At 32.5% G+C, this 20,928-nt stretch overlaps 1 protein-coding gene across 8 annotated transcripts in view; it reads right to left on the bottom strand.

Moving 5' to 3' along the window:
* Positions 1-511: 511 nt before the first annotated feature.
* The window catches only part of NBEAL1 (neurobeachin like 1), a 199,956-nt gene continuing 179,539 nt past the window's right edge, over positions 512-20,928 (bottom strand). For all 8 annotated transcript variants that reach the window (XM_034654989.1, XM_019799567.2, XM_034654993.1 and 5 more), the window contains 7 exons: positions 20,559-20,731; positions 18,327-18,421; positions 14,762-14,878; positions 13,795-13,956; positions 12,316-12,464; positions 10,596-10,731; positions 512-8,174 (listed from right to left, as the gene is read on the bottom strand). In XM_034654989.1, coding sequence (XP_034510880.1) covers positions 8,073-8,174; positions 10,596-10,731; positions 12,316-12,464; positions 13,795-13,956; positions 14,762-14,878; positions 18,327-18,421; positions 20,559-20,731 — 934 coding nt within the window. In that variant the 3' untranslated portion in view covers positions 512-8,072. The remainder of the gene's footprint in view (positions 8,175-10,595; positions 10,732-12,315; positions 12,465-13,794; positions 13,957-14,761; positions 14,879-18,326; positions 18,422-20,558; positions 20,732-20,928) is intronic.

Genomic DNA, 20,928 nt, shown 5'->3' with positions numbered 1-20,928 from the left:
AGATCTTTAGTTCCAGGTGTATGCCCTTTCCACTATATCACATTCTATTAAAGACATATGATAGTATCTCAGAATCTTGACCAATATTGTTGACCATAGTTCAAAATTTCCTGTTTCAATATACTTAAAAAATAGTAGTGATCTTAGTACATTAGGATCTATTTATAGTATCTAAGACAACTGTAAGAAATTAAAGAATGAAGGTTGTCTTAAGAAAAAAACCACTAGAAATTAATATACTGTTTGCTATGGTGTTATGGACTTATTTCACAAAAGCAAGGCAGTCTCAATTAAGCCCTTTACTGACCTGGCTTTGACTGTCCTATGACTGCGAAATCTCACCAGATGAAATTAATGCAGGAAATTTCCAATTCTAGCATTGTCTTCAATAAAAGTGTAGTATCATATATAGATGGTAAGGCTAGAAAAGGTTAATGTTCATTTCTGCAGTGGTGTTACTCTGGAACTAGACAAAAATACTAGAAAGAACTGGAACAGAGCTTGGATTCTGTTTTATTATGTGTTAGGATTTATTAACCTTAACAAACACAGGAGGATTAGGTCAACATTTAGACCGTCAAAAGTTGATGAATAAAATATTTTAATTATATGAAAAGAAAGAAAAGTTAAAAAAAAAAAAAGCCCAGCTTAAGGTATTATTCAATGAACCACCAATGGATATCCCTGGCTTATGATCATTTCCTGAGGGGGGAAATGTAACATGTTTCTGAGGTGGCTTTAAAACCAAAGGCATAATATCTGTTGTTATATATGACAAAAACTGGTCAATTAACCCCATTTATCTTATACACACAGGACTACAGAAGAAATTCTCATACAAAAGCAGTGATCAATTTGCTGCTTAACAAAAACTGTATTTAATCTTTCTCACTCAAATAGACAAGATTAAATTCTAATCAGACTATGAAGTGAGAATTACAAATCAACTGAAGAAAGTAACATCATTTTTTTTATTTGATTTAAACCCATCTTCATATACAAAGCTTATGTACAAAATAAATGTACACTCTGAAAAACTATTAGAATACAAATTTCCAAAGGACTAAAAAAAGTGCAAAATTCTCAATTATCTTCAATCATGCTATACAGAAACAAATCAAATATTAGCTCATATACACACACTGAAAAATTTTAAAACAATGTAACAAAACAAAGCACATCTTATATATTTAATCTTAAAAAGATGAGGAAGGAAAGAATGTATTGCACCAAATTAACAGTAACTTCATTATCATGAGAAGACTAATCAAAATTATTTACACATTTATTAAATCTAAAATTTTCTCAACTTTAAGACCATTTTTTTGGCATACAAATATTCATTGAGTCACAGTTTGCACAGTCAATAATTAGATATAAATAAGGCTTAATATTTTCTTTTTTATGGTCAATTCCAGTAGAATAAATGAAAAGGAACATTTTATGATAACTACACAACTTTTTGAATTCCTTAAATATTTAAGTAGCAGCACAATTTGCAAGTATTTTTTTTTTAAATGAGTAATTCTCAATTTTCAGCTATCCTCCTCTGACTATGTGCATTCAGATGCATTCAAGTCACTGTCACCCTCTATGATAACACTGAAATGTTCCTATTTAATCTGGGTCCCAGAAAAACTGACGTAAGAGACAAATCATATGTGTTTGATATTTTTCTGTCTTGGTGGATTTATTTCTATAGCAGTGCATCTGATAGAAAATGTCTAGCTAGATGTCTGATTACTTTTTGCTAAGTTTTTTGCTCCAAGTATATAAAAGCAAATAACTAGGGGAAGGAAAGGCATACTCCTTAGGAGTTTCTGAAGAGAACAGACCAGCCATACAGTTTTCTAACAATTTTTCTTACCTACAGCTAATTATAAAATAAACAGTATCCACAAATATTTTTGGTGATAGTATTTTTGAATCACAGAGAGCAGTAAACTGCTAGAGAAGGAAAAAAAAAGTCTAAAATGTAAAAGGTCTTTAACAGCAAGATCTACTATAATATGTCATAATTTTAGAAGGTAGAAACTATGATAAATACTTTTAAAAGCAGTCAAAATCCCAAAGGAAGAAATAGAGTTATTTTCTTTAATCCCTATGTAAGAAATTAAGAGGTTGAATTTTTTCAGTTAGGTCTGACAACTGATATCTCCTTACCAGAACCAGTTCTAAAGTGTTTATTGATTAATATAATTTTAACATTCTGAAGCGCAAAATAATGCCAATCACAGTAAGTTTTCTCCTTCAAAATGCAAGATGGGCATTTGTTGAATTTATAGGTTAAGCCCACTAAATCTTAAAACACATTGCTTGGATAGTGTGGGAAATGTTTCCAAGGGAAGGAACATCAAAAATAGCATTTTAACATTAACTAGTTAGTACCCTGGCTACCAGAGAACCTCTGGTTTCAATACCTGTTATTTTGATATATATTATTACCAAAATAAAATTTTAAAAGGTCCAATTGGAATAAGACTTCTTAAAAAGTTTATATTTTAATCAAAAAATAGAATTCTATTTTTCAACCCTACCTAAATCCTAACTTTATTCTTTTATTTATTTTATTTTTTTAAAAGATTTTATTTATTTATTTGACAGAAAGAGAGAGAGAGACAGCGAGAGAGGGAACACAAACAGGGGGAGTGGGAGAGGAAGAAGCAGGCTCCCAGTGGAGGAGCCTGAAGTGGGGCTCGATCCCACAATGCTGGGATCACGCCCTGAGCCGGAGGCAGACGTTTAACGACTATGCCACCCAGGTGCCCCCCTAACTTTATTCTTAAATTACAGTGCTACATTGTATTATTACAAATAGATAATCATTTTGTACATTCAAAAATAAGTATAAATTTTAAATGAGACAGCCTCATATTATAAGTGGAAAAACACACAAGAACACACCCCAAACTCCACTAACAGTCAACTTTGAAAAATGAATGTGTAACTCAATGACAGAACTGTGCTGTTGTTATTGTTATTATGGTAATATTTGCGAAGTAAGTTTCCAAAGAAACATTAAAACTATACCACAGAAAACAAATGTTAGATTAGTGACTTTCTATTTGTTCTTTTCCCTTGAATTTTCAGTTTATAAGATTATAGGCATTAAGACAAAAGAAGATACAGTTGTATCTCCGTCCTTTTATCTTTCACTACAGCCATTAGCTTCATAGGTCCAAATCCTATAAAGTGTTTAGAAATCACCCATATGTGACAAATGCCAGTGAGATAATCTAAGATATGTCTGATGAATTACACAATCTAGCCAAAAATGTATATGATAATACAGCTACTTTTAGACAGGTTCTTATACTGAAGGAAATCATATAACTCCTATATCTAGGATGGTTTTATATTTTTAACGTAGAAAACTGTATCATTTCCAATATAGGCCTAAATATCTTAAATGTTAATGCTTTATTTTCTGTAATACTAGGACTTTTTAGACGAAAAAATTAAAGATTATTTCCATACTGAGAAGCCATCAAAATACTTAGGGAATATATCCAATGTTTTTTAATTAGAAAAATTCTATTGATTATTACCTTCAAGGTTATAAGAGATCTAATTCTATTTTTAAACCTAGCATTTTGTAACTCATGCTTTTTATTAATACTTTAAAATGTTACCTAATTCAAATATGCAAAATATTCACTGAGAGTCACTAGGAACTAATAAAATCAGATGCTTTTTTGGAAACAAATGTTGGTTGTAATATTCAAATGTGAAAAGTCTGAACAAAGAATAATGATGCAACTGAAAAGGAAATCTGGTTGTTTCACTGCCAAACAAAACAAAGATAAGAAAGCCATTCCAAGCAAATTTTAGAAAAATGTCTCCAAGGATAATGATTAAACCTATTTTCATATATGCCTGTGAATAAGCAATTTGATTTATATAAACGAATGGATATTATTTCTATAATGGAAAATATTTTAAGACTTAATATAAAAATCCATACTAAGTAAAGAGATTCAGAAAGTCCAAAGTAGTGCCTAGACTTCTGTATATTTATAGAACTTCACGGACAAGTTTGATCTGCAATCTCAATTAAGGAAACAGTGGCTTAGAAAATGCTAGATTCAAATTAAAGAAGTCGTGGCCAACATTTTAATAATATTGAAATTGTGACTGATCAAACACTATATTGTTGTTGCAATAATGTCATCAGATAAAGCACCACCAGGACTATGATATAGGAAAGCTCTTCAGAACAATGTTCTGGATGTGGTCAAATTTAAAGCAAAGCAAATGTTGGGTATATATAATAAACGAATTAGGCAAAAAGAATACTGAGAATGGATATTTGTTGGGAATGATAAAAATATTTAAGATTGGCCACTTACTGGGAAAGAACAGTCAGCTGATGAAAGGAACAGTAATTAGGACAAGCTAGGAATCTGGGTGATAGAGGAAGACAACAGATTAGATTTAGAAAAGAAAAAGAATGTATTTCATTCTATAAGTCAAAAATTTTATCCCGCAGACAGGTTTAAGAACTTATTTATGGAAGACAAGTGTACTGATGTATTTGAAGAGACCAACCTTCACACACACTCTATGATAGTACGTGTTATATATATTACTTAATATTTATATTTAATATAGTTCATGCACTTGCATCTTTTCATTGAAAAGGTGATAAAGACAATGCTACTCATTTTATAAATGTAAATATATAAAAGGAGCTAACCTCTTTAAATTTAACTAAAAGATTTCCATTAGTGATTTCTTCAGTAACAACAATAAAAATATACTTAAAGGCAAAGGCCATGTGTCTATCATCATTAAATAAAAATCTGGTATTCAAGCTAAAATTTTCTCTGCCTAGTCTTATTCAAGTAAAATATAAACAATCTTAGGTTAACATTCAACTTTCAGATCTAAATTCTAATTAATTATGAGGGTACACTTACTCCTTCAGATGCATAATTAATTTTCAATATCAGTTCTTTAAGGATAATTGTTATATGCCTTACATAGAGGAAAAAAGGAAGCCTCACTGACACATTCCTTGCTAATGACATGAATACCTGGCATTTTCTCTCCCACAAAAAGGATGTGACCTAAAAAAAGCACTGTGACCTAATGGGAACTAACAGAAACTTATTATTAGCTGACACGAGCTTCACAGGCTTAAAAGATTTAAAGCCAACTGGACAAGCTTTATTTTTATATACTTTTCTAATTTCCATGCCCTGATCTACTTTTTCTTCTCTACTCCAATTTTATCTAAGCATAACACAACACTGACTGCAGAGTTGAAAAACTGGTTCCTTATTCTCTAAATGAACACAGCTATTCTATGTTTTAATATTTGAGACCTCACTTTCTAACAGCAAAATCATTATCCTAGTATAAATCTCTCCCCATCACCAGGATGCTGAGATTTTTTACTTCCATCATTACCAGTGTCAAGAAACAAAAGCAGATGAAAATTTCTTTAGACAACAAACTTCAGAGCAGCCACGTTGAGACAGTATACTGATCAACTGAAATCATCTATTATTCCATTCTAATTGTTCATTTCTCCTATTATATAAATAGAAACATCTTCTGCAGATAACATCAAAATACACCAGAATCCCCCGAAGTATATCTTTCCAGTGATTTTATGTAGTTATTTTTAATTCAGTGGGCTACACTGTTTAAAAGAGGTTTACATTTTTCAGCTAATGGTTCTACTGTATTTGCTTACTTTAACAGATAAACTCAAGTTCCATTCCTCTAGACTACTGCTAGTATTCTCAGATTTTCCTAAAAATCTTACATTTTTGGTTTTTATTTTTTGGAAAGAGTAATACAAGGAAGAATTCCACACTCTGAACATCTACTGTTAGTCTAGGTAGGATATTGATTTTACTGTGAACAAAGGGTCTTCTATTTGTGATACAAAATGAATACTGCTTGTTCGGTTCTTCCATCTAAAAAGCAGCAAAGTAAAACACCATAAATTTAGGAATTTTGCCCTGATAAGTTAAACTTCTTTGTAATTTGTAAGCATCCATCCAAAATAATTCTAAAACCAATATTAAGTAACTTAATAAAGAAGGCATCATTATACCAAAATCTCTGGATAAGTAAGAAAAATTCCCAAAATTTTGATTCAGCAAAGTTTTTTAAAAAATCAACATTTAAAATACCAAAAGTCAATCATGTTGGTTCTGATGACTTGAAACCTCCTCAAAAATATAAGAAATAAAATGAAATAAATAGAAGCAACAAACCTCAATAAATCATAATTATCTCTATTGACTTGTTTTGAGACATTTCTATCACAGATTTCTGAAGCCCTTAAAAAGGAAACCTTCACATTTACATATGCTCTATTTTACACTTGCTGCACCAGTTTATTTCAGTGTTATTTACCTAAAACAATAACTGGTTTTGTTTTTGTTTTACTAAACAAAACAGGAGATTTTAAATAATTGGAAAGAAAATTCTTCTATATGTTTTTATTAGTCCTGACTCAAACAGATCACATCTATTCAAAAAGCTTCCCTAAACAGAATCCTGTATTTCTCTCAATTTTTTTTACTCACTCATAGGTTTATAAAGAAAATGGTATTAGATACTGTGGACAACCAAAGAGAAGAATTACAGAGGGAAAGTTTCTTAAAGATGCCACTGAGGAGACAACTAGATGTAAGGAAAACTATGATTTGCAGAATGAAAAGGAATATTATTATTTTATAAGAACTATTATTGTGAGAAGTCTTTTTTTTCCTTCTGATCACAGACCCCTTTATGAAAGCCAAATACTGACTCCTGAAAAAAATGCAGTTAACACAGAATTTCCACACAATTTCAGGGGATTCACAAATTCCCCCAAACCCATGGAATCTCAGATTAAAGACACTTGTAGTTGTAAAAGCTCTCTGACCTAACTCAAAAGATGTCCTTATAAAAGCACTAGGTTTAACAATCTTTTTGAATTCCAAAATAAATCTATCAGCTTTTTATTTTAAAATATTGAACATTAAGCATATGTAATACTTAACTATGTATAATAAAATTAATTATAATCTTAAAAGTTATACATAACATGAAATAGAAATGTTTTTAAAAATTACTATATCTAAATGACAAATTTAAGAAGATGCATATCTTCTCAATTCATTTATCAACCACATGGAAGTTGTAGGTAAAAATGTTAATGTATTTGGGTATCACTGCTAACACTTCTAATTATAGGGAAAGACACAGTATTTGCTTAGTAAAGAATAAGCCAAGAAATTTTCAACTTTGCAGATATAAATTGTGCTACAAATGCTACTTAAAGGGTCCACCTGTCAAAAATCATAATCAGCATTTTTCCTTAATTATACTAATGAAATACATCTGCAAAATATACCTCTGGTTTCTCTTATTCCTACTTAACCTTTATTATTTAAGCATAATAATATATTTCACTAAGTTCTCATTAGTTATATGCTAAGTAGTAGTGGAATGACCTAATGTACCGGTTTCAACTGTCTTATACTCAACTTATCATGAAAACCTGGAATTTACACTGAGTTTTGAAAATCCAAGTGTGCAAAAGATGCCTTTAAAATATTACCCCAATCAGGAGTTCCATAAATAAACTGATGTATTTTTAAATATGGTGGTCAGTAAACAGGAAAACGATTAAAGAATACATTAAAAGCCATGTCTCTCAACTGTCCCATCATCTGTACTCTTCTTAGAAATACTTTAAATTTTGCTGTTTAGAATAATAATGGGATTATATCCAACTTCTTCAGTTTTGGAAATTTTTTTCCCCAATGGATCTAATGAACTTTAGGAATGAACCACAAATCTAATTCAATTGTATTTTCTCAAATCCACCTTGGTGTAGATCAAGAATTAGTCAATAAGACTAGATTCAATGTTAACCAGAAATTTTTAAAGAGGATAATAATAAAACCTATGTCTTTATACATACGTAGCATACTGAATTTTGGTAATCCCTAAATGATTTTCAGGGATAAAACCCTGATGTATTTCAGATAGTTGAAAGATGTGGTTAAAGTGACAAAGCAATAAATCAAGTTTCATTTATCCATGACAGAAGATGGAAATAGTAATCACTTGGAATCTTGAGTATTATATTCAGTTTCTCCAGCTGAAATCTGGCTGAGTCGCTTGCTAGATCCCCACAATTTTCGAGAAAGCTGACCTGAACGCATCTGTTTAAAGTAATCCAGAGAAATGAAGAATAGATGTTATTAAGGAAAAAAGAAAGAAAAAAAAAGTGAGTGAAATTGATATACAAGAAACTGATTCCGCAGAATGCAGAACATAAGTTTTGTTAGCAGAATAATTAACATTTTAGTGATTCTTGATTAATAATAATTTAGGAAAGGCTTCTCTACATTGGTTGTCTTTCAGTTGAGAAAGGTCTAATGCCATGTATTAATTTTAAAATTAAATGCCCCAGTTTGTCCAAATTACCAGAGTCCCTTTCTTTATAAATTAACAAAACTGGGTGTTACATGTAACTAATGAATCGTTGAACACTACATCAAAAACTAATGATGTACTACATGTTGGCTAACTGAACATAATACAAAAATAAAAATAAATTAACAAAAATATATTACACTTCATTAAAATAATCTTCTGAAATTATATTTTAGCTAATAAGACACATAAGTTTGAGGATTTTCTCCTCTTGTATTTAAAGTAATATTAATGCTTATCAAAAGGATAAGAAGAAAGTAAAATACCATTCTGGTGAAAATAATTTTAGGATATTTTGATATAAAAATTCCAACAATATTTAATAGAATGATAAAATGTAATTTAGAAAACAAGAATAGCATAAGTTCTCTGAAGGTTTTTTGCCCACCATTAAATTTATACCACCTACCACACTTATCAGCATATAATAATTAATTAAATTGGATTAATAATCCAACTGGTGAATAAATGCCCCTCTAAAAGTGCTTATACTTCTTCTAGGTAGGGCAAAAAAGAACCCATGTGGGAAACATTTTTCAGTCTAGGCATATAATTATGATGTCAGAATTACTTTCCCAAGTACAATCTACTTTTTCATGGTGATTCGTCTGCCACTCTTTTTCAATGGTTACCCTTCTCTAGGGTACATTTATTGAAGGGATAAAAAAGCCTCATGCAAAGACACTTTGGCATGCTTGTTTTGCATTTTCATTTCCAGATGTATTTCCGGAAACATTATTTCCATTAATCTATTACTACTTTACCATCTTATTTATAAAAACAAATTTTGTACTGAGAATGTAATGTATAAAACCGATACATGACTTAAAATACACATTAATCAAGATTTTGATCTTTTAGATAAATTTAGATCTTGAAATAAAAATCTTACATACCTAAATCTTGATCTAATTTTGATACTGTCATATACAATTATATTTTAATTATGCAAGATTCTAAGTATTCAATTATACACTAAAGTAAATTCATATTTCAGCTGATAGATCCAAAGGTGTAAAATGATAAATACTTTTATTCAAAATCTACACACAATTCAGATTCCATGTGCTGTAGACTACATAAATCTTTCAATGAAGACAAAAAACTTATTTAGTAAATAGTACAAAATATTGATTGAGGCCTATGAAATGAAGCTGTTCAGGCATTTTTTCAATTTTTTGAAGAAAATGTGTGCACATAACGGTCACTTTATTTTTTAAAAAAATCAGTAAAATAAAAAATTGCAACATACTCACTGAGAAAAAATGCTTAAAATGTTTTAAATATAAGTGAAATACCAAGATATGGACTTGCTGACATTGTGTGGGGGACTGTTACACTAAAGGTAAATGTCACAGTCATTTTAATTTAATAAGACCTCTCTTTTGTTATAATAATATCTTGAAAAAGAGTATAAGAACTAATGAAATCTTAAAATATATATAATACAAAAAGGTCCCTATGATCCATGGTAGATTTATTAAAACCAGTGACAGTGTGTTATTCACTAATGTCTTCTCTTGAAACGATTCCAGCAGTTGCCATATTTTAGATTTCCCAGAAAAGACTGATGGTATAAATTCATAATGCTTAATTTGACACTATGTAATAAATTTTCTAGAAGAATCAGTAAATTACTTGGAATATAGCCACTAAGTTTTCTAAGGAAAAATATCAGGTTTATGGTATCTGGATATTCAGTAATTCATAAACCGTTGGCAAATCTACAGAGTAAGTACAGGAAACTCATTGAGAATTAGCATATTTGTTCTGCTAATTCTGGTATTCTTGTTGAAAGTAAAGTACATAGTTTTATTATTTGAGTCTGTATTTCATTTTTTATGAAGGTTTTTATGTATTAAAAATCCAAGTAGTGTCTTGAATCTAGATTTGGAAAGATAGATTAATAACTTTCTTATTCGTATAGTGATAGAAACTGACAAATGTGTGCTTTCAATTGTATCATAACATAAACATCACTCTCGAATACTAGCTTTATCCCCTTTTCATTTACTGCCCTTTGAAAAATCAAATTTGGTTTTTAATTTGTTCATCCATAATGGAGACTTCTGATTCAGCTGGAACAAAGGAGAACCAAAGGAATCCCCAATAGTATGGGAAAAGAAGTTCTTGATGCTATGTTTTACCTCAGCTGGCTTGCCAACACCCACTACAATCAATTTGCCATCTTCTAATCCTACAAGAATATGGCTGTATTCTTTGGTTACACAAACACAGTGGATAGGCACTCGCATGGCTAATGGGTTCATGCTGAGATTCAAACTAGAAGAGAATAAAACACACACACATAATTACATGGTTACATAATAGATTCAAAGAATTTTATACCTGGAAGATAACCTAATGATCATCTGATTCTGCATTCTAATTTTACAGATGTGTAACTTGGATTCAGAAAGCCTGAATGGCTCATGCAAAGGCCCACATTATAGCATTACTTACAATATATACTATATTTTTTTCTATTCTCAACATCTGTTTTTCTTCTAACCATATATATGACCTCTCACTAAATGATTTTTACCTTGTTGATGAAAGAGTGAAAGTAGGATAAAAAGGGCAAAAGTTCAAAAAGTGTGAGTGTGCTGGGGGGGTAAGGTTGATGAAACTGTTCTTTTAGCCTTGTCTTAGAAGATGTAATATATAAACATATAATATAAAACATAGTAAAGTAATATATAATATTTAAAAATATAATACTCAATTATGGAAAATGTCCATGGCTTTTAGGATTAGAGAATGAAGAAGCCTCTGATGTACACACTATGTTTAGACTAACCTGCTAAAAGATCTAATTCATTTTTCTGATCTGGGATTCTTTTTTTTTCCTCACCACTGATCTGGGATTCTCTTAACAATACCATAAAAGAAAATGTTGGAAACATATGATTCAAATAGGGACTCAGTGCTTTACTGCTGGAGAAAGAATGACAAAAATTGGAAGATTTTCAAAATTTCAAAATTTTGAAATTTCAGATTTCAAAAATGAGAAGAATCACAGAAGTGATTGATATGAATGTGGTAAGAGAGAACACCCTGGGATCAGGAAATGATTTATAAGAAAGGTTTGGGAGGGGCCAAGATAGTCTCAGGAATATAAATATAAGCCATAATAATTTTTTTTAAATGGAAGAAAACAATGTATTTGGGCATACAAGAAATAATAGTGCTTTGTGTATGTAAGTTAGTAAACATGAAGAATATAAAACTTAAAAACATATCCACTATTTAAACATCCTTTTCCTTCATTGGTTTAAATAACAAGACTCCCTACCAATTTTACACATACATATACACAATCATGAACAGAAAAATTAGCCTTAAAAATATTTTAGTTTGTTTCACCACAATTAAAAAAAACTTTAAGCCCTAACTATAGTTTGTAAAAATTCAAACTATAATTGAACAAATTTCCAAATCCCTAATCCAGGCTTGGCACCATGGAAATTATTTTTCTAGCTATTTTTTTAAATTTCACTGTGGTAAAATACACATAACATTAAATTTCCTACATTTTAAAAATGTACATCTATATTTCATTTACTAAACCAGAAATACTTTAGCTTCCCCAACTTTTTTCAGAGTTGCTAAAAACAACATTTTCATAATAAATGAAAACCAAAAGATTAGAAATCTTTGCTGATTTCCACTCTAGGTTGAAAGTATTACCACCTTTTATTTTTTCCTTTAAAGATTTTATTTTTAAGTAATTTCTACACAAAGCATGGGGTTCGAACCCACAACTGCAAGATCAAGAGTTGCATGCTCCACCAAATGAGCCAGTGAGGTGCCCCTACCTATTACCACCTTTACTTAAGTGAGACTTCAATGATTCTTACTATTTACCTGTGGAGATCTCTTATGGACAGGAAGCCTTGTAAGCTGCCCGTGATAATATATTCTCCAGTGATACATATATCTGATACTTGTTCTGTCAGGACTTGGGACCCTAGATACTTCCCATTTACAGAAAACAGATGTAATGCATTCTTATCCTGTAAAGATTAGATGAAGAAAATTTAATGATCTCAAATGAAAATGTAGTTTGAATACTGACAGTTAAAACTGTGACTATAACAGAACGACTACGGATTTAAAATTTTGGAATAAACATATACTTATGTTAAACAGAAAGTGTGTAGACAGTATTGTTAAAGTGACTTTAAATGAGAAGTAATTATATATTTTAAGAAAATATTTAAATAATTGCCAAGTGAATAAACATTAAACAGGGACTCTGACCCCAAAAGAATTAAAATCTCATCCAGTCTAAAAAACCCCACAATATATATTTTTAAACCCAAAATTCTTAACACAAAACAAAATCTTAACTTTTTTTAAAGTTACAGGTTTGTGTTTTTTTTTTAATTTTTACTTTAAGTTATCTCTACACTCAATGTGGGGCTTGAACTCATAACTCTGAGATCAAGAGTCTCAGGCTCTACCAACTGAGTGAGCCAGGCACCCCAAGTTAGTGTTAAAAATATTTTTAAAGATTTACTTATTTATTTTTTTGAGAGAGAAAGAGCACACGTGCACATGCACACCCAAGCAGGGAAGGGGCAGAGGGAGAGAGAGAAAGAGAAAGAATCCTAAGCAGACTCCCCACTCAGCGGGGAGTCCAACGTAGGGTTCAATCCCACGACCTTGAGATCATGACCTGTGCTGAAATCAGATGAGTTGGATGCTTAAGAGTCAGATGCTTAACCGACTGAGCCACCCAGGACCCCCGATTCTCTATTATTTTTTTTAATTTATTTTTTTAAAGATTTTATTTATTTGAAAGAGAGGGAGACAGAGGGAGCATGAGCCAGGTGAGGGGCAGAGGGAGAGGGACAAACAGACTTCCTGCTGAGCAGGGAGCCCAACTTGGGGCTCAATCCCAGAACCCCAGGGTCATGACCTTAACCGACAGAGCCACCCAGGCACCCCATTGATTCTCTAATTTTTAAAAAGCTTTATCATGGAAAGAAAAAGAACATAATTCATGGCTTGTTTATTTATGCCCAGCCTGTACAAAATGAATTTAATTTGGTTATAATTTCCACTTAAGCTTCTGAAGTCCCACATAACCAGAAATTCTTTTTGAAATCATGTATTAAATAGGTCAATAGAAATCCCTAAAACAGAATGTAAACATGAGGCCAAGACTGTGATAGGGGTCCATCTAATGGAGAAGAATGAACAAATTGAAAGATAAAAGGAAAATATCTTTTTCAAAATACGGTGTTCTTCATCAAAATGCCTCATACATACAGTATAATACGGAAAGGAAAAGACAGGCTTATAGATAGGCTAGCCCTACTGCATGTAACTGTTACATACCTTGAGATTGGTCTTTTCTTCAATGCTGGAATAGATGACAATATGTCCTTCCCAAGATATAGCCAAATTAGGAACAGTCAGGAGCAGAGAACTCTCACAAGGTGGCCGTAAAGTCCTCATGTATTGACCTTTCTGAATGGTATGTATAATCACAGTGCCATCCTACACACAGAAAATATTAGAATATGAAAATAAGCCAGATAAATACAGGAAAGGAACTCAGAAAATAATTATTCTACCAAGGATACATGTATTTTAGAAGAAATTCCAATCTTAAAATTTGAAATAGTATTTTATTTTTATTTTTTAAAGATCTCATCTATATTTGTCAGAGGAGAGAGAGAGAGCACAAGCAGGGGGAGTGGTAGGCAGAGGATGAAGCAGGCTTCCCGCTGAGCAAGGAGCCCCGAAGTGGGACTTGATTCCAGGACCCCAGGATCATGACCTGAACCAAAGGCAGACGCTTAACTGACTGAGCCACCCAGGCATCCCTTGAAATAATATTTTATTTCATAAGCTGCCCTCTTTCCTTAACTAATAAGACCAGTAGAATACCAAAATAGAATCCAGCCTCTAAGTTTCTTCTTTGTTATCCTACTTCTGCAAAGTCCTACACAAACAATAAAGAATTCCTATACTTTTACCAATCCCCCTAGAAAATCTACCAATTTTAACATATGTGCCTCCAAAGCAAACATGAAAGTATTTAAATACTGCTTCTCAATTTGTAGAAAAAATTAGCGTTTTAAAAAATATTTAATTATCTTGGGGGGGGGCGGAGGGGCAGTGGGAGATGGAAAGAGAGAATCTCAAGCAGACTCCCTGCTGAGCATGGAGCCCAAGGTGGGACTCAATCTCATGACCCTGAGATCACAACCTGACCCGAAATCAAGAGTTGGATGCTTAACCAACTGAGCCACCCAGGCGCCCTGAAAAAAATTAGCATTTCTTAAAGGTGAAATCTTACCCTTGATCCCGATACTGCCATGTCTAGTTCAGTGCTGATGCCGACACTCAATACCTCATTGGTGTGTCCATATAGAATCTGAAAAGGTTTAGGTGCTAAGCCCACAGGAACACCTCCCTAATGTTAAAAGAGAAGCAAAGGTTAATTTCTAGTAGATTATTATCTACAGAAAGGTTTATACTATATTTAAATTGTCTAATCACAAAGTAACATTGCAACTAGTTCTTACCACAGCATCTATTCATAATGGGACTCATTCATGTGTTCCTCCTTGGATTCTCAAATTATTCTCAGTCTTTTGAAGCTCTAAAACTTATCTGAATAGTTCCAAAGTTGACTGCTTTGGATTAATTCTAACAGGTATATTATTTGCCCTTTTCATCTACAGATTTGCTCTTCCTTTACTACAAATAAACTTCATATTCTTTCTCTGAATACTTTCTTTCTTTTTTTGATTGACATAAAATGTCAGGTAGAAAACAATTCAACAATTCTATAACTTATGCAATGCTGACCATGGTTAAGTGTAGTTATCATCTGTTGCCACACAATGTCATTACAATTAGCTCTGTTCCCTATGCTGCATCTCTGTGACTTATTTTATAGAATTTATTTAAAACTTTATTTCATATTAATAATTTGATATTCAGCCACATCAAGTCTGTTGCTTGCGGTTTCTACTTTTGAGTTTACTTATATTTGTAATGGTATTGGTTTTAATGTTGGTTTGATTTTTCTGCAATCATCCTTTTCATCTTATTTTAAGATTTATTTATTTTTATTTTGGAGAGAAAGAGAGCACACATGCATGAGGGAGCTGGGGTGGGGGGCAGGGCAGAAGGAGAGGGAGAGAAGCAGACTCCCCACTGAGCGTGGATCTGGATGCAGGGCTCCATCCCACAACTCGGAGCCCATGACCTGAGCCGAAATCAAGAGTCAGTCCCTTGGATGACTGAACCACCCAAGTGTCAATCCTTTTCATCTTTTTATTTTATTTTAATTTAATTTTATTTATTTGAGAGAGAGTGAGAGAGTGAGCATGAGCAGGGGCAGTGGGAGAGGGAGAAGCAGACTCCCCACTGAGCAGGGATCCTGATGTCGGACTCGATCCCAGGACCCTGAGATCATGACCTAAGCTGAAGGCAGATGCTAAACTGACGGAGCCACCTAGGTGCCCCTCTTTTTCATCTTATTATGCCACTGTATAATTTCATCTTTGAGGTCCTTCCTGTTTTACTGAATTGGTGTTCTTATGTTCTTCTGATGGCAAAATTTTATTGCAGGGAATCTCTCTACATTGGAGTTGTTGTCTTCACCTATTTTTAGCATGTTTTGTTTATACATTACTTTCTGTGATACAGAATGAGTAGTTGCCACGATATTTGTTTTATAATTATCCTAGATAACTTTAGATAGGTAGATAACTTTTACCTGTGCTATATGATGTGGAGGAATTCCCAACAATACTCTTATATGGGACACCTTTGTCTTCCTCTAAGATTGTCAGTCTAAATGCTTAGTGCACTCTAATTTTTAAAAATCAGGTAATGCCTATTATTATTTAAGTATTCCAAATTACAGAGAAAGATGGACCCTTCTCAAAATCATTTTATAAAGTTTGCATGTCCCAACAGTAAATATGGCAAAGACAGAACAAATAGATTTATTTCACATATGAATAGAGTATTAAGTACTAGCAAATACAATTTTGTAGTAAAATATATGTTGTGAATTATATGGCTTTATTACAGGAATTCAAGACTGGTTCAAACCTAGGAGACTTTTCAATGTAATAGATTACATTAAGAAAAAGAGAAAAACTACAAATTAAAAAAAAGGAAGAGAAACTGAAAAATAGCTGAAAAGGACATTATGAGAACTACTGACAAAATCAGAACATGAAATGTGGATTAGATAATTTGTATTGCATATTGTATAAGTGTTAAGTGCTCTGATTTTGATAACTGAACTGTGGTTATATATAAAAAAGACTTATTTTAGAAAATACACACTGAAGTCTTTAGGGGTAAAGGAACATAGTATCTACAACTTTGTTTTTGACGATTTTATTTTTAAGTAATCTATACCTAAAGTGGGGCTCCAACTCACAACCCTGAGATCAAGAGTTGCATGCTCTACTGACTGGGCCAGCCAGGTGCCCCTACATCTTTTAAATTGTTGAAAAAAAAAAAAAGATGCTGTGAGAAAGACATTAGAAGAGACTAATAAGACAAATGCAAAACTGTACTATTTTTGTATTGAAATTTTACTAAAAAGCTACCAAATAAAAGAAAAAAAAACAGAACAAAGGTAACCACTTAAATATAAAAAAACACAACACAACAAGGTACAGTGAAGTACAACAGCAAATGCTACACTAAATGGCACAACAATGAAGGCACTTTAATCAAAATCAGACATAAGACAGGGATGCTAACTATAATTTTTTTACCCTATTGCATTAGCTAATAATATAACAAGATAAGAAAATGAAATCATTACTATACTGGAGAAGATAAAGAAATCCACCTTTATTTTCATCATAAGACTGTATATCTATTTTCAGAAAATCTAAGAAATACTAATAATTATAAAAACTGGGTAAGAAGATTTGGTAAACCAATTAGATAGCTGTATAGAAATCAATAGTTTTTTTTTTATAGTAACCATAATCAATTACAAGTAAAGGTGATTTTTAAAAATCCCATCAAAATAGTAATAAGATTATGATAATTAGACATAAAAAAGTACAGAACCTAATAGAAAAAAATTACTAAAAGATTTTATTGAAGAACATTAAAAAAAGAACAAATAAATATGGAAAGACATTTTCTATTTCTGGAAAGGCATGATTATAAAAATGTCAACCCATACCAAATTAACATATAAATTAAATATAATTTCATCAAGACTAAAATAGAGTTTTTTGAGGAAGATATGGTTAAAATATTTTTAAATGTTCATATGGAAAAATAAATACTAATGTAAAATATCTGAGAACATTTTTTGTAAGGCAACACAGTGAGAAATTGGTTTTACCAAATATTAAACTACACTAAAATGAAAACATTTTGGCATTGCCATAGAAATAGGTAAGAGTAAAAATATGGGGAATCTAGAAAAGATACAATCCAGTGGGTAATCATTTATGCTGGCATAAAGGACTTTCCACCCAGAAGTAAACAAAACCATATATTTTAATATTCTATATTATTATAAAATATATATTATATACTCTCCCTATATTCTATCATGTATATCTAATAGTCTATATCTAATACTCTTATTCTATATTAAAAATTATAGAAAAATTAATTACCAATGGATTAAAGATTAAAATGTAAAAAAATAAAGCAAGAAAAATATTACAAGAAAATTTTTAGGTAATTATTTTAATACATTTGGAGAAGAAAGCATGTTAAACAAAGTTGAAAACCTAAAAGCCATAAATAAAAAAGACACTTCCTTGAAACAACATTATAATGAGAGTACAATATGGTTGATGAAAATGGTAAATCTATAATTTTTAGCAGTTCCACCAGAAAGGAAGACAATGTGTAAGTACCTGCTGTGTTATTTGCCATATCATACATGTAGTGTCTCTGGAACCAGAAATCAAATATATTCCACAGTAATCTGTAGCTAAACAAGTCACAATATCTGTTAAAAAAAAAAAAGGAATTATTACAAAGAATGAAATGGTGTGGTTTTGCTGGAATAGAACTACAAGGGCAATTTTAGTTTATGTTCCATTATTAAATCAGTTATTTAGTAGGAGAAATATAAGGATGACAATGGAAAAGCACTGGGAAAGGGTGACACAGGAAAGAAGCAGTATTTTTTTTTTAAGATTTTATTTTTAGGGCAACTGGGTATAGACGCCCCAACTCTAGATTTTGGCTCAGGCTGTGATCTCAGAGTTGTGAGATCAGGCTCTAAGTTGGGCTCTGTGTCAGCACGGGGTCTGCCTGGAATTCTCTTTCTTTCTCTGCCCCTCCCCCCTAAAATAAATAAATAAAATCTTAAAAAAAATCTTAAAGTTTTTTTTCCTTAAAGATTTTACTTATTTATTTGAGAGAGAGAGAGCATCAGTGGGGCAGCGGGAGAGGGAGAAGCAGACTCCCTGGTGAGCGGTGAGCCCGATACAGGGCTCGATCCCGGAACTCCAGGATCATGACCTGAGCCAAAGGCAGACGCCCAACCAACTGAGTCACCCAGGCGTCCCAAAGATTTTATTTTTAAGTAATCTCTACACCCAATGTAGGGCTCAAGCTTACAACCCCGAGATCAAGAATCACATGCTCCACCAATTGAGCGAGCCAGGCACCCCAGGAAAGCAGCAGTATTAAACTCAAGTAGGAGAGCTTTTTTTGAGGCCACCCTGCTTTGAGAGTGAAGAGTACATAGGGGACAAGGAAATGTCTATTGGAGTCCTGGCAGTGGGTTAGGTGGCTTGGAATGGATCTCCAGGAAGTTTTTTTTTTTTTTTAAAACACTTTATTTATTTATTTGACAGAGATAGAGACAGCCAGTGAGAGAGGGAACACAAGCAGGGGGAGTGGGAGAGGAAGAAGCAGGCTCACAGCGGAAGAGCCTGATGTGGGGCTCGATCCCATAACGCCAGGATCACGCCCTGAGCCCAAGGCAGAAGCTTAACCGCTGCGCCACCCAGGCGCCCCCTCCAGGAAGTTTTGACATGCTTCTCTAAGCTTTCTCACTCTCTCATTTCCATTCAGGTTCTATTCCCATTAGGAACTGCAATCCTGTGGAATATGTGCCCCTAACCAAAACAGTACATATTACACTACAAATTCTCAATATGAAATACATTTTTTCTAAACCTTAAAAACCTGAACTAAGTGGCACTTCAGGTGCCACCAGTGTAGAATTAGTAGCAGACTCCACTTACCTTTCCCAATAGGTTTATTAGGGAAAAGTCTACACGATGGATATTTTGTTTTGTTTTTAGAGAGAGAGAGCATGGGGAAGAGAGGCACCAAGGGGGAGAGAGAGAGAGAATCTTAAACAGGTTCCATGCCCAGCGCAGAGCCCAGTGCAGAGCCCAACACGGGCCAATCTCACAACCCTGAGATCACGACCTAAGCTGATATCAAGAGTTGGATGCTTAACCTACTGAGCCACCCAGGCATTCCTGCACTGTTTTATTCTTATATTGAAGACTGAAACACTAAGAAGCACGAAGTTAAACTACATTCAGTAATTTACCTCCCTCATGCTGTTAGCTAATAGGGCAGGTGATGTCTTATTCAACTATGGCAGATTTTTTTTTTTACCATTTTGTCTTAAAATTCTTATTTGTATCAACCAATTTTTATTTATTTTTATTTCTTAAAGATATACTTACTTTGAGAGAGAGGTGGGGTAGAGGGAGAGAGAGGGAGAGAAAATCTCAAGCAGACTCCCTGCTGAGTTGCAGAGCCAAATATGAGGCTCCATCCCACCACCCTGAGCTCATGACCTGAGCAGAAATCAAGAATTGGATGCTCAACTGACTGAGCCACCCAGGCACCTTGCATCACCAAATTTTTAAAAAAAGACTTAGCCTAACATCGTTCAGATACTATGAAACTCTATTTAATTTGTATGGTATTTAGTATACCCCAGATACATTAAATATTCTTAAAGAAAGCATGATGTTTATAACACTGCTCTACCAAAAAGTTTACTTAGCTTTGAAGGTAAATTTTAATGCTTTTTATAGGACCATGTACCACTTTTGTAGTTAGAAGAAACAGAGAAAACTTTTCTTTTTTGGGGGAAAAAAGTTAATACTTACCCATATGTCTGATATTGTGTGAAATAATTTTGCCTTTTGTAAGTGACATCACTTGAATGCTATTATCCCAGTGTCCAGCACTGAAAAGCAACTTTGCATCATGTGATACTATGAACAGCTTAGAAGTGATATCCAGCCCTGGAGCAAAAGGACCATTCATACTACGCTGAGTTCTGTAAACACAATTAAATATTAGACTTTTCCTTAAAAGATCACTTAGACTGATATCAACTATTTTTTAAATCTCTCTGAAAAAGAAAGAAAAATAAATCTGTTCAACTGTTCAATATGAAATGTCCACTAATGAATGATAATGACTTTTAGAAAACACATTAATTGTATTCATATTTTTAATTACATAAAAAGATAC

The sequence above is a fragment of the Ailuropoda melanoleuca genome, chromosome 2 (genome assembly GCF_002007445.2).
Source record: "Ailuropoda melanoleuca isolate Jingjing chromosome 2, ASM200744v2, whole genome shotgun sequence".
In the NCBI taxonomy this organism is placed as follows: Eukaryota; Metazoa; Chordata; class Mammalia; order Carnivora; family Ursidae; genus Ailuropoda; species Ailuropoda melanoleuca.
Note: the sequence above shows the minus strand (reverse complement) of the source record. Positions and strands in the feature narration are given on the sequence as shown.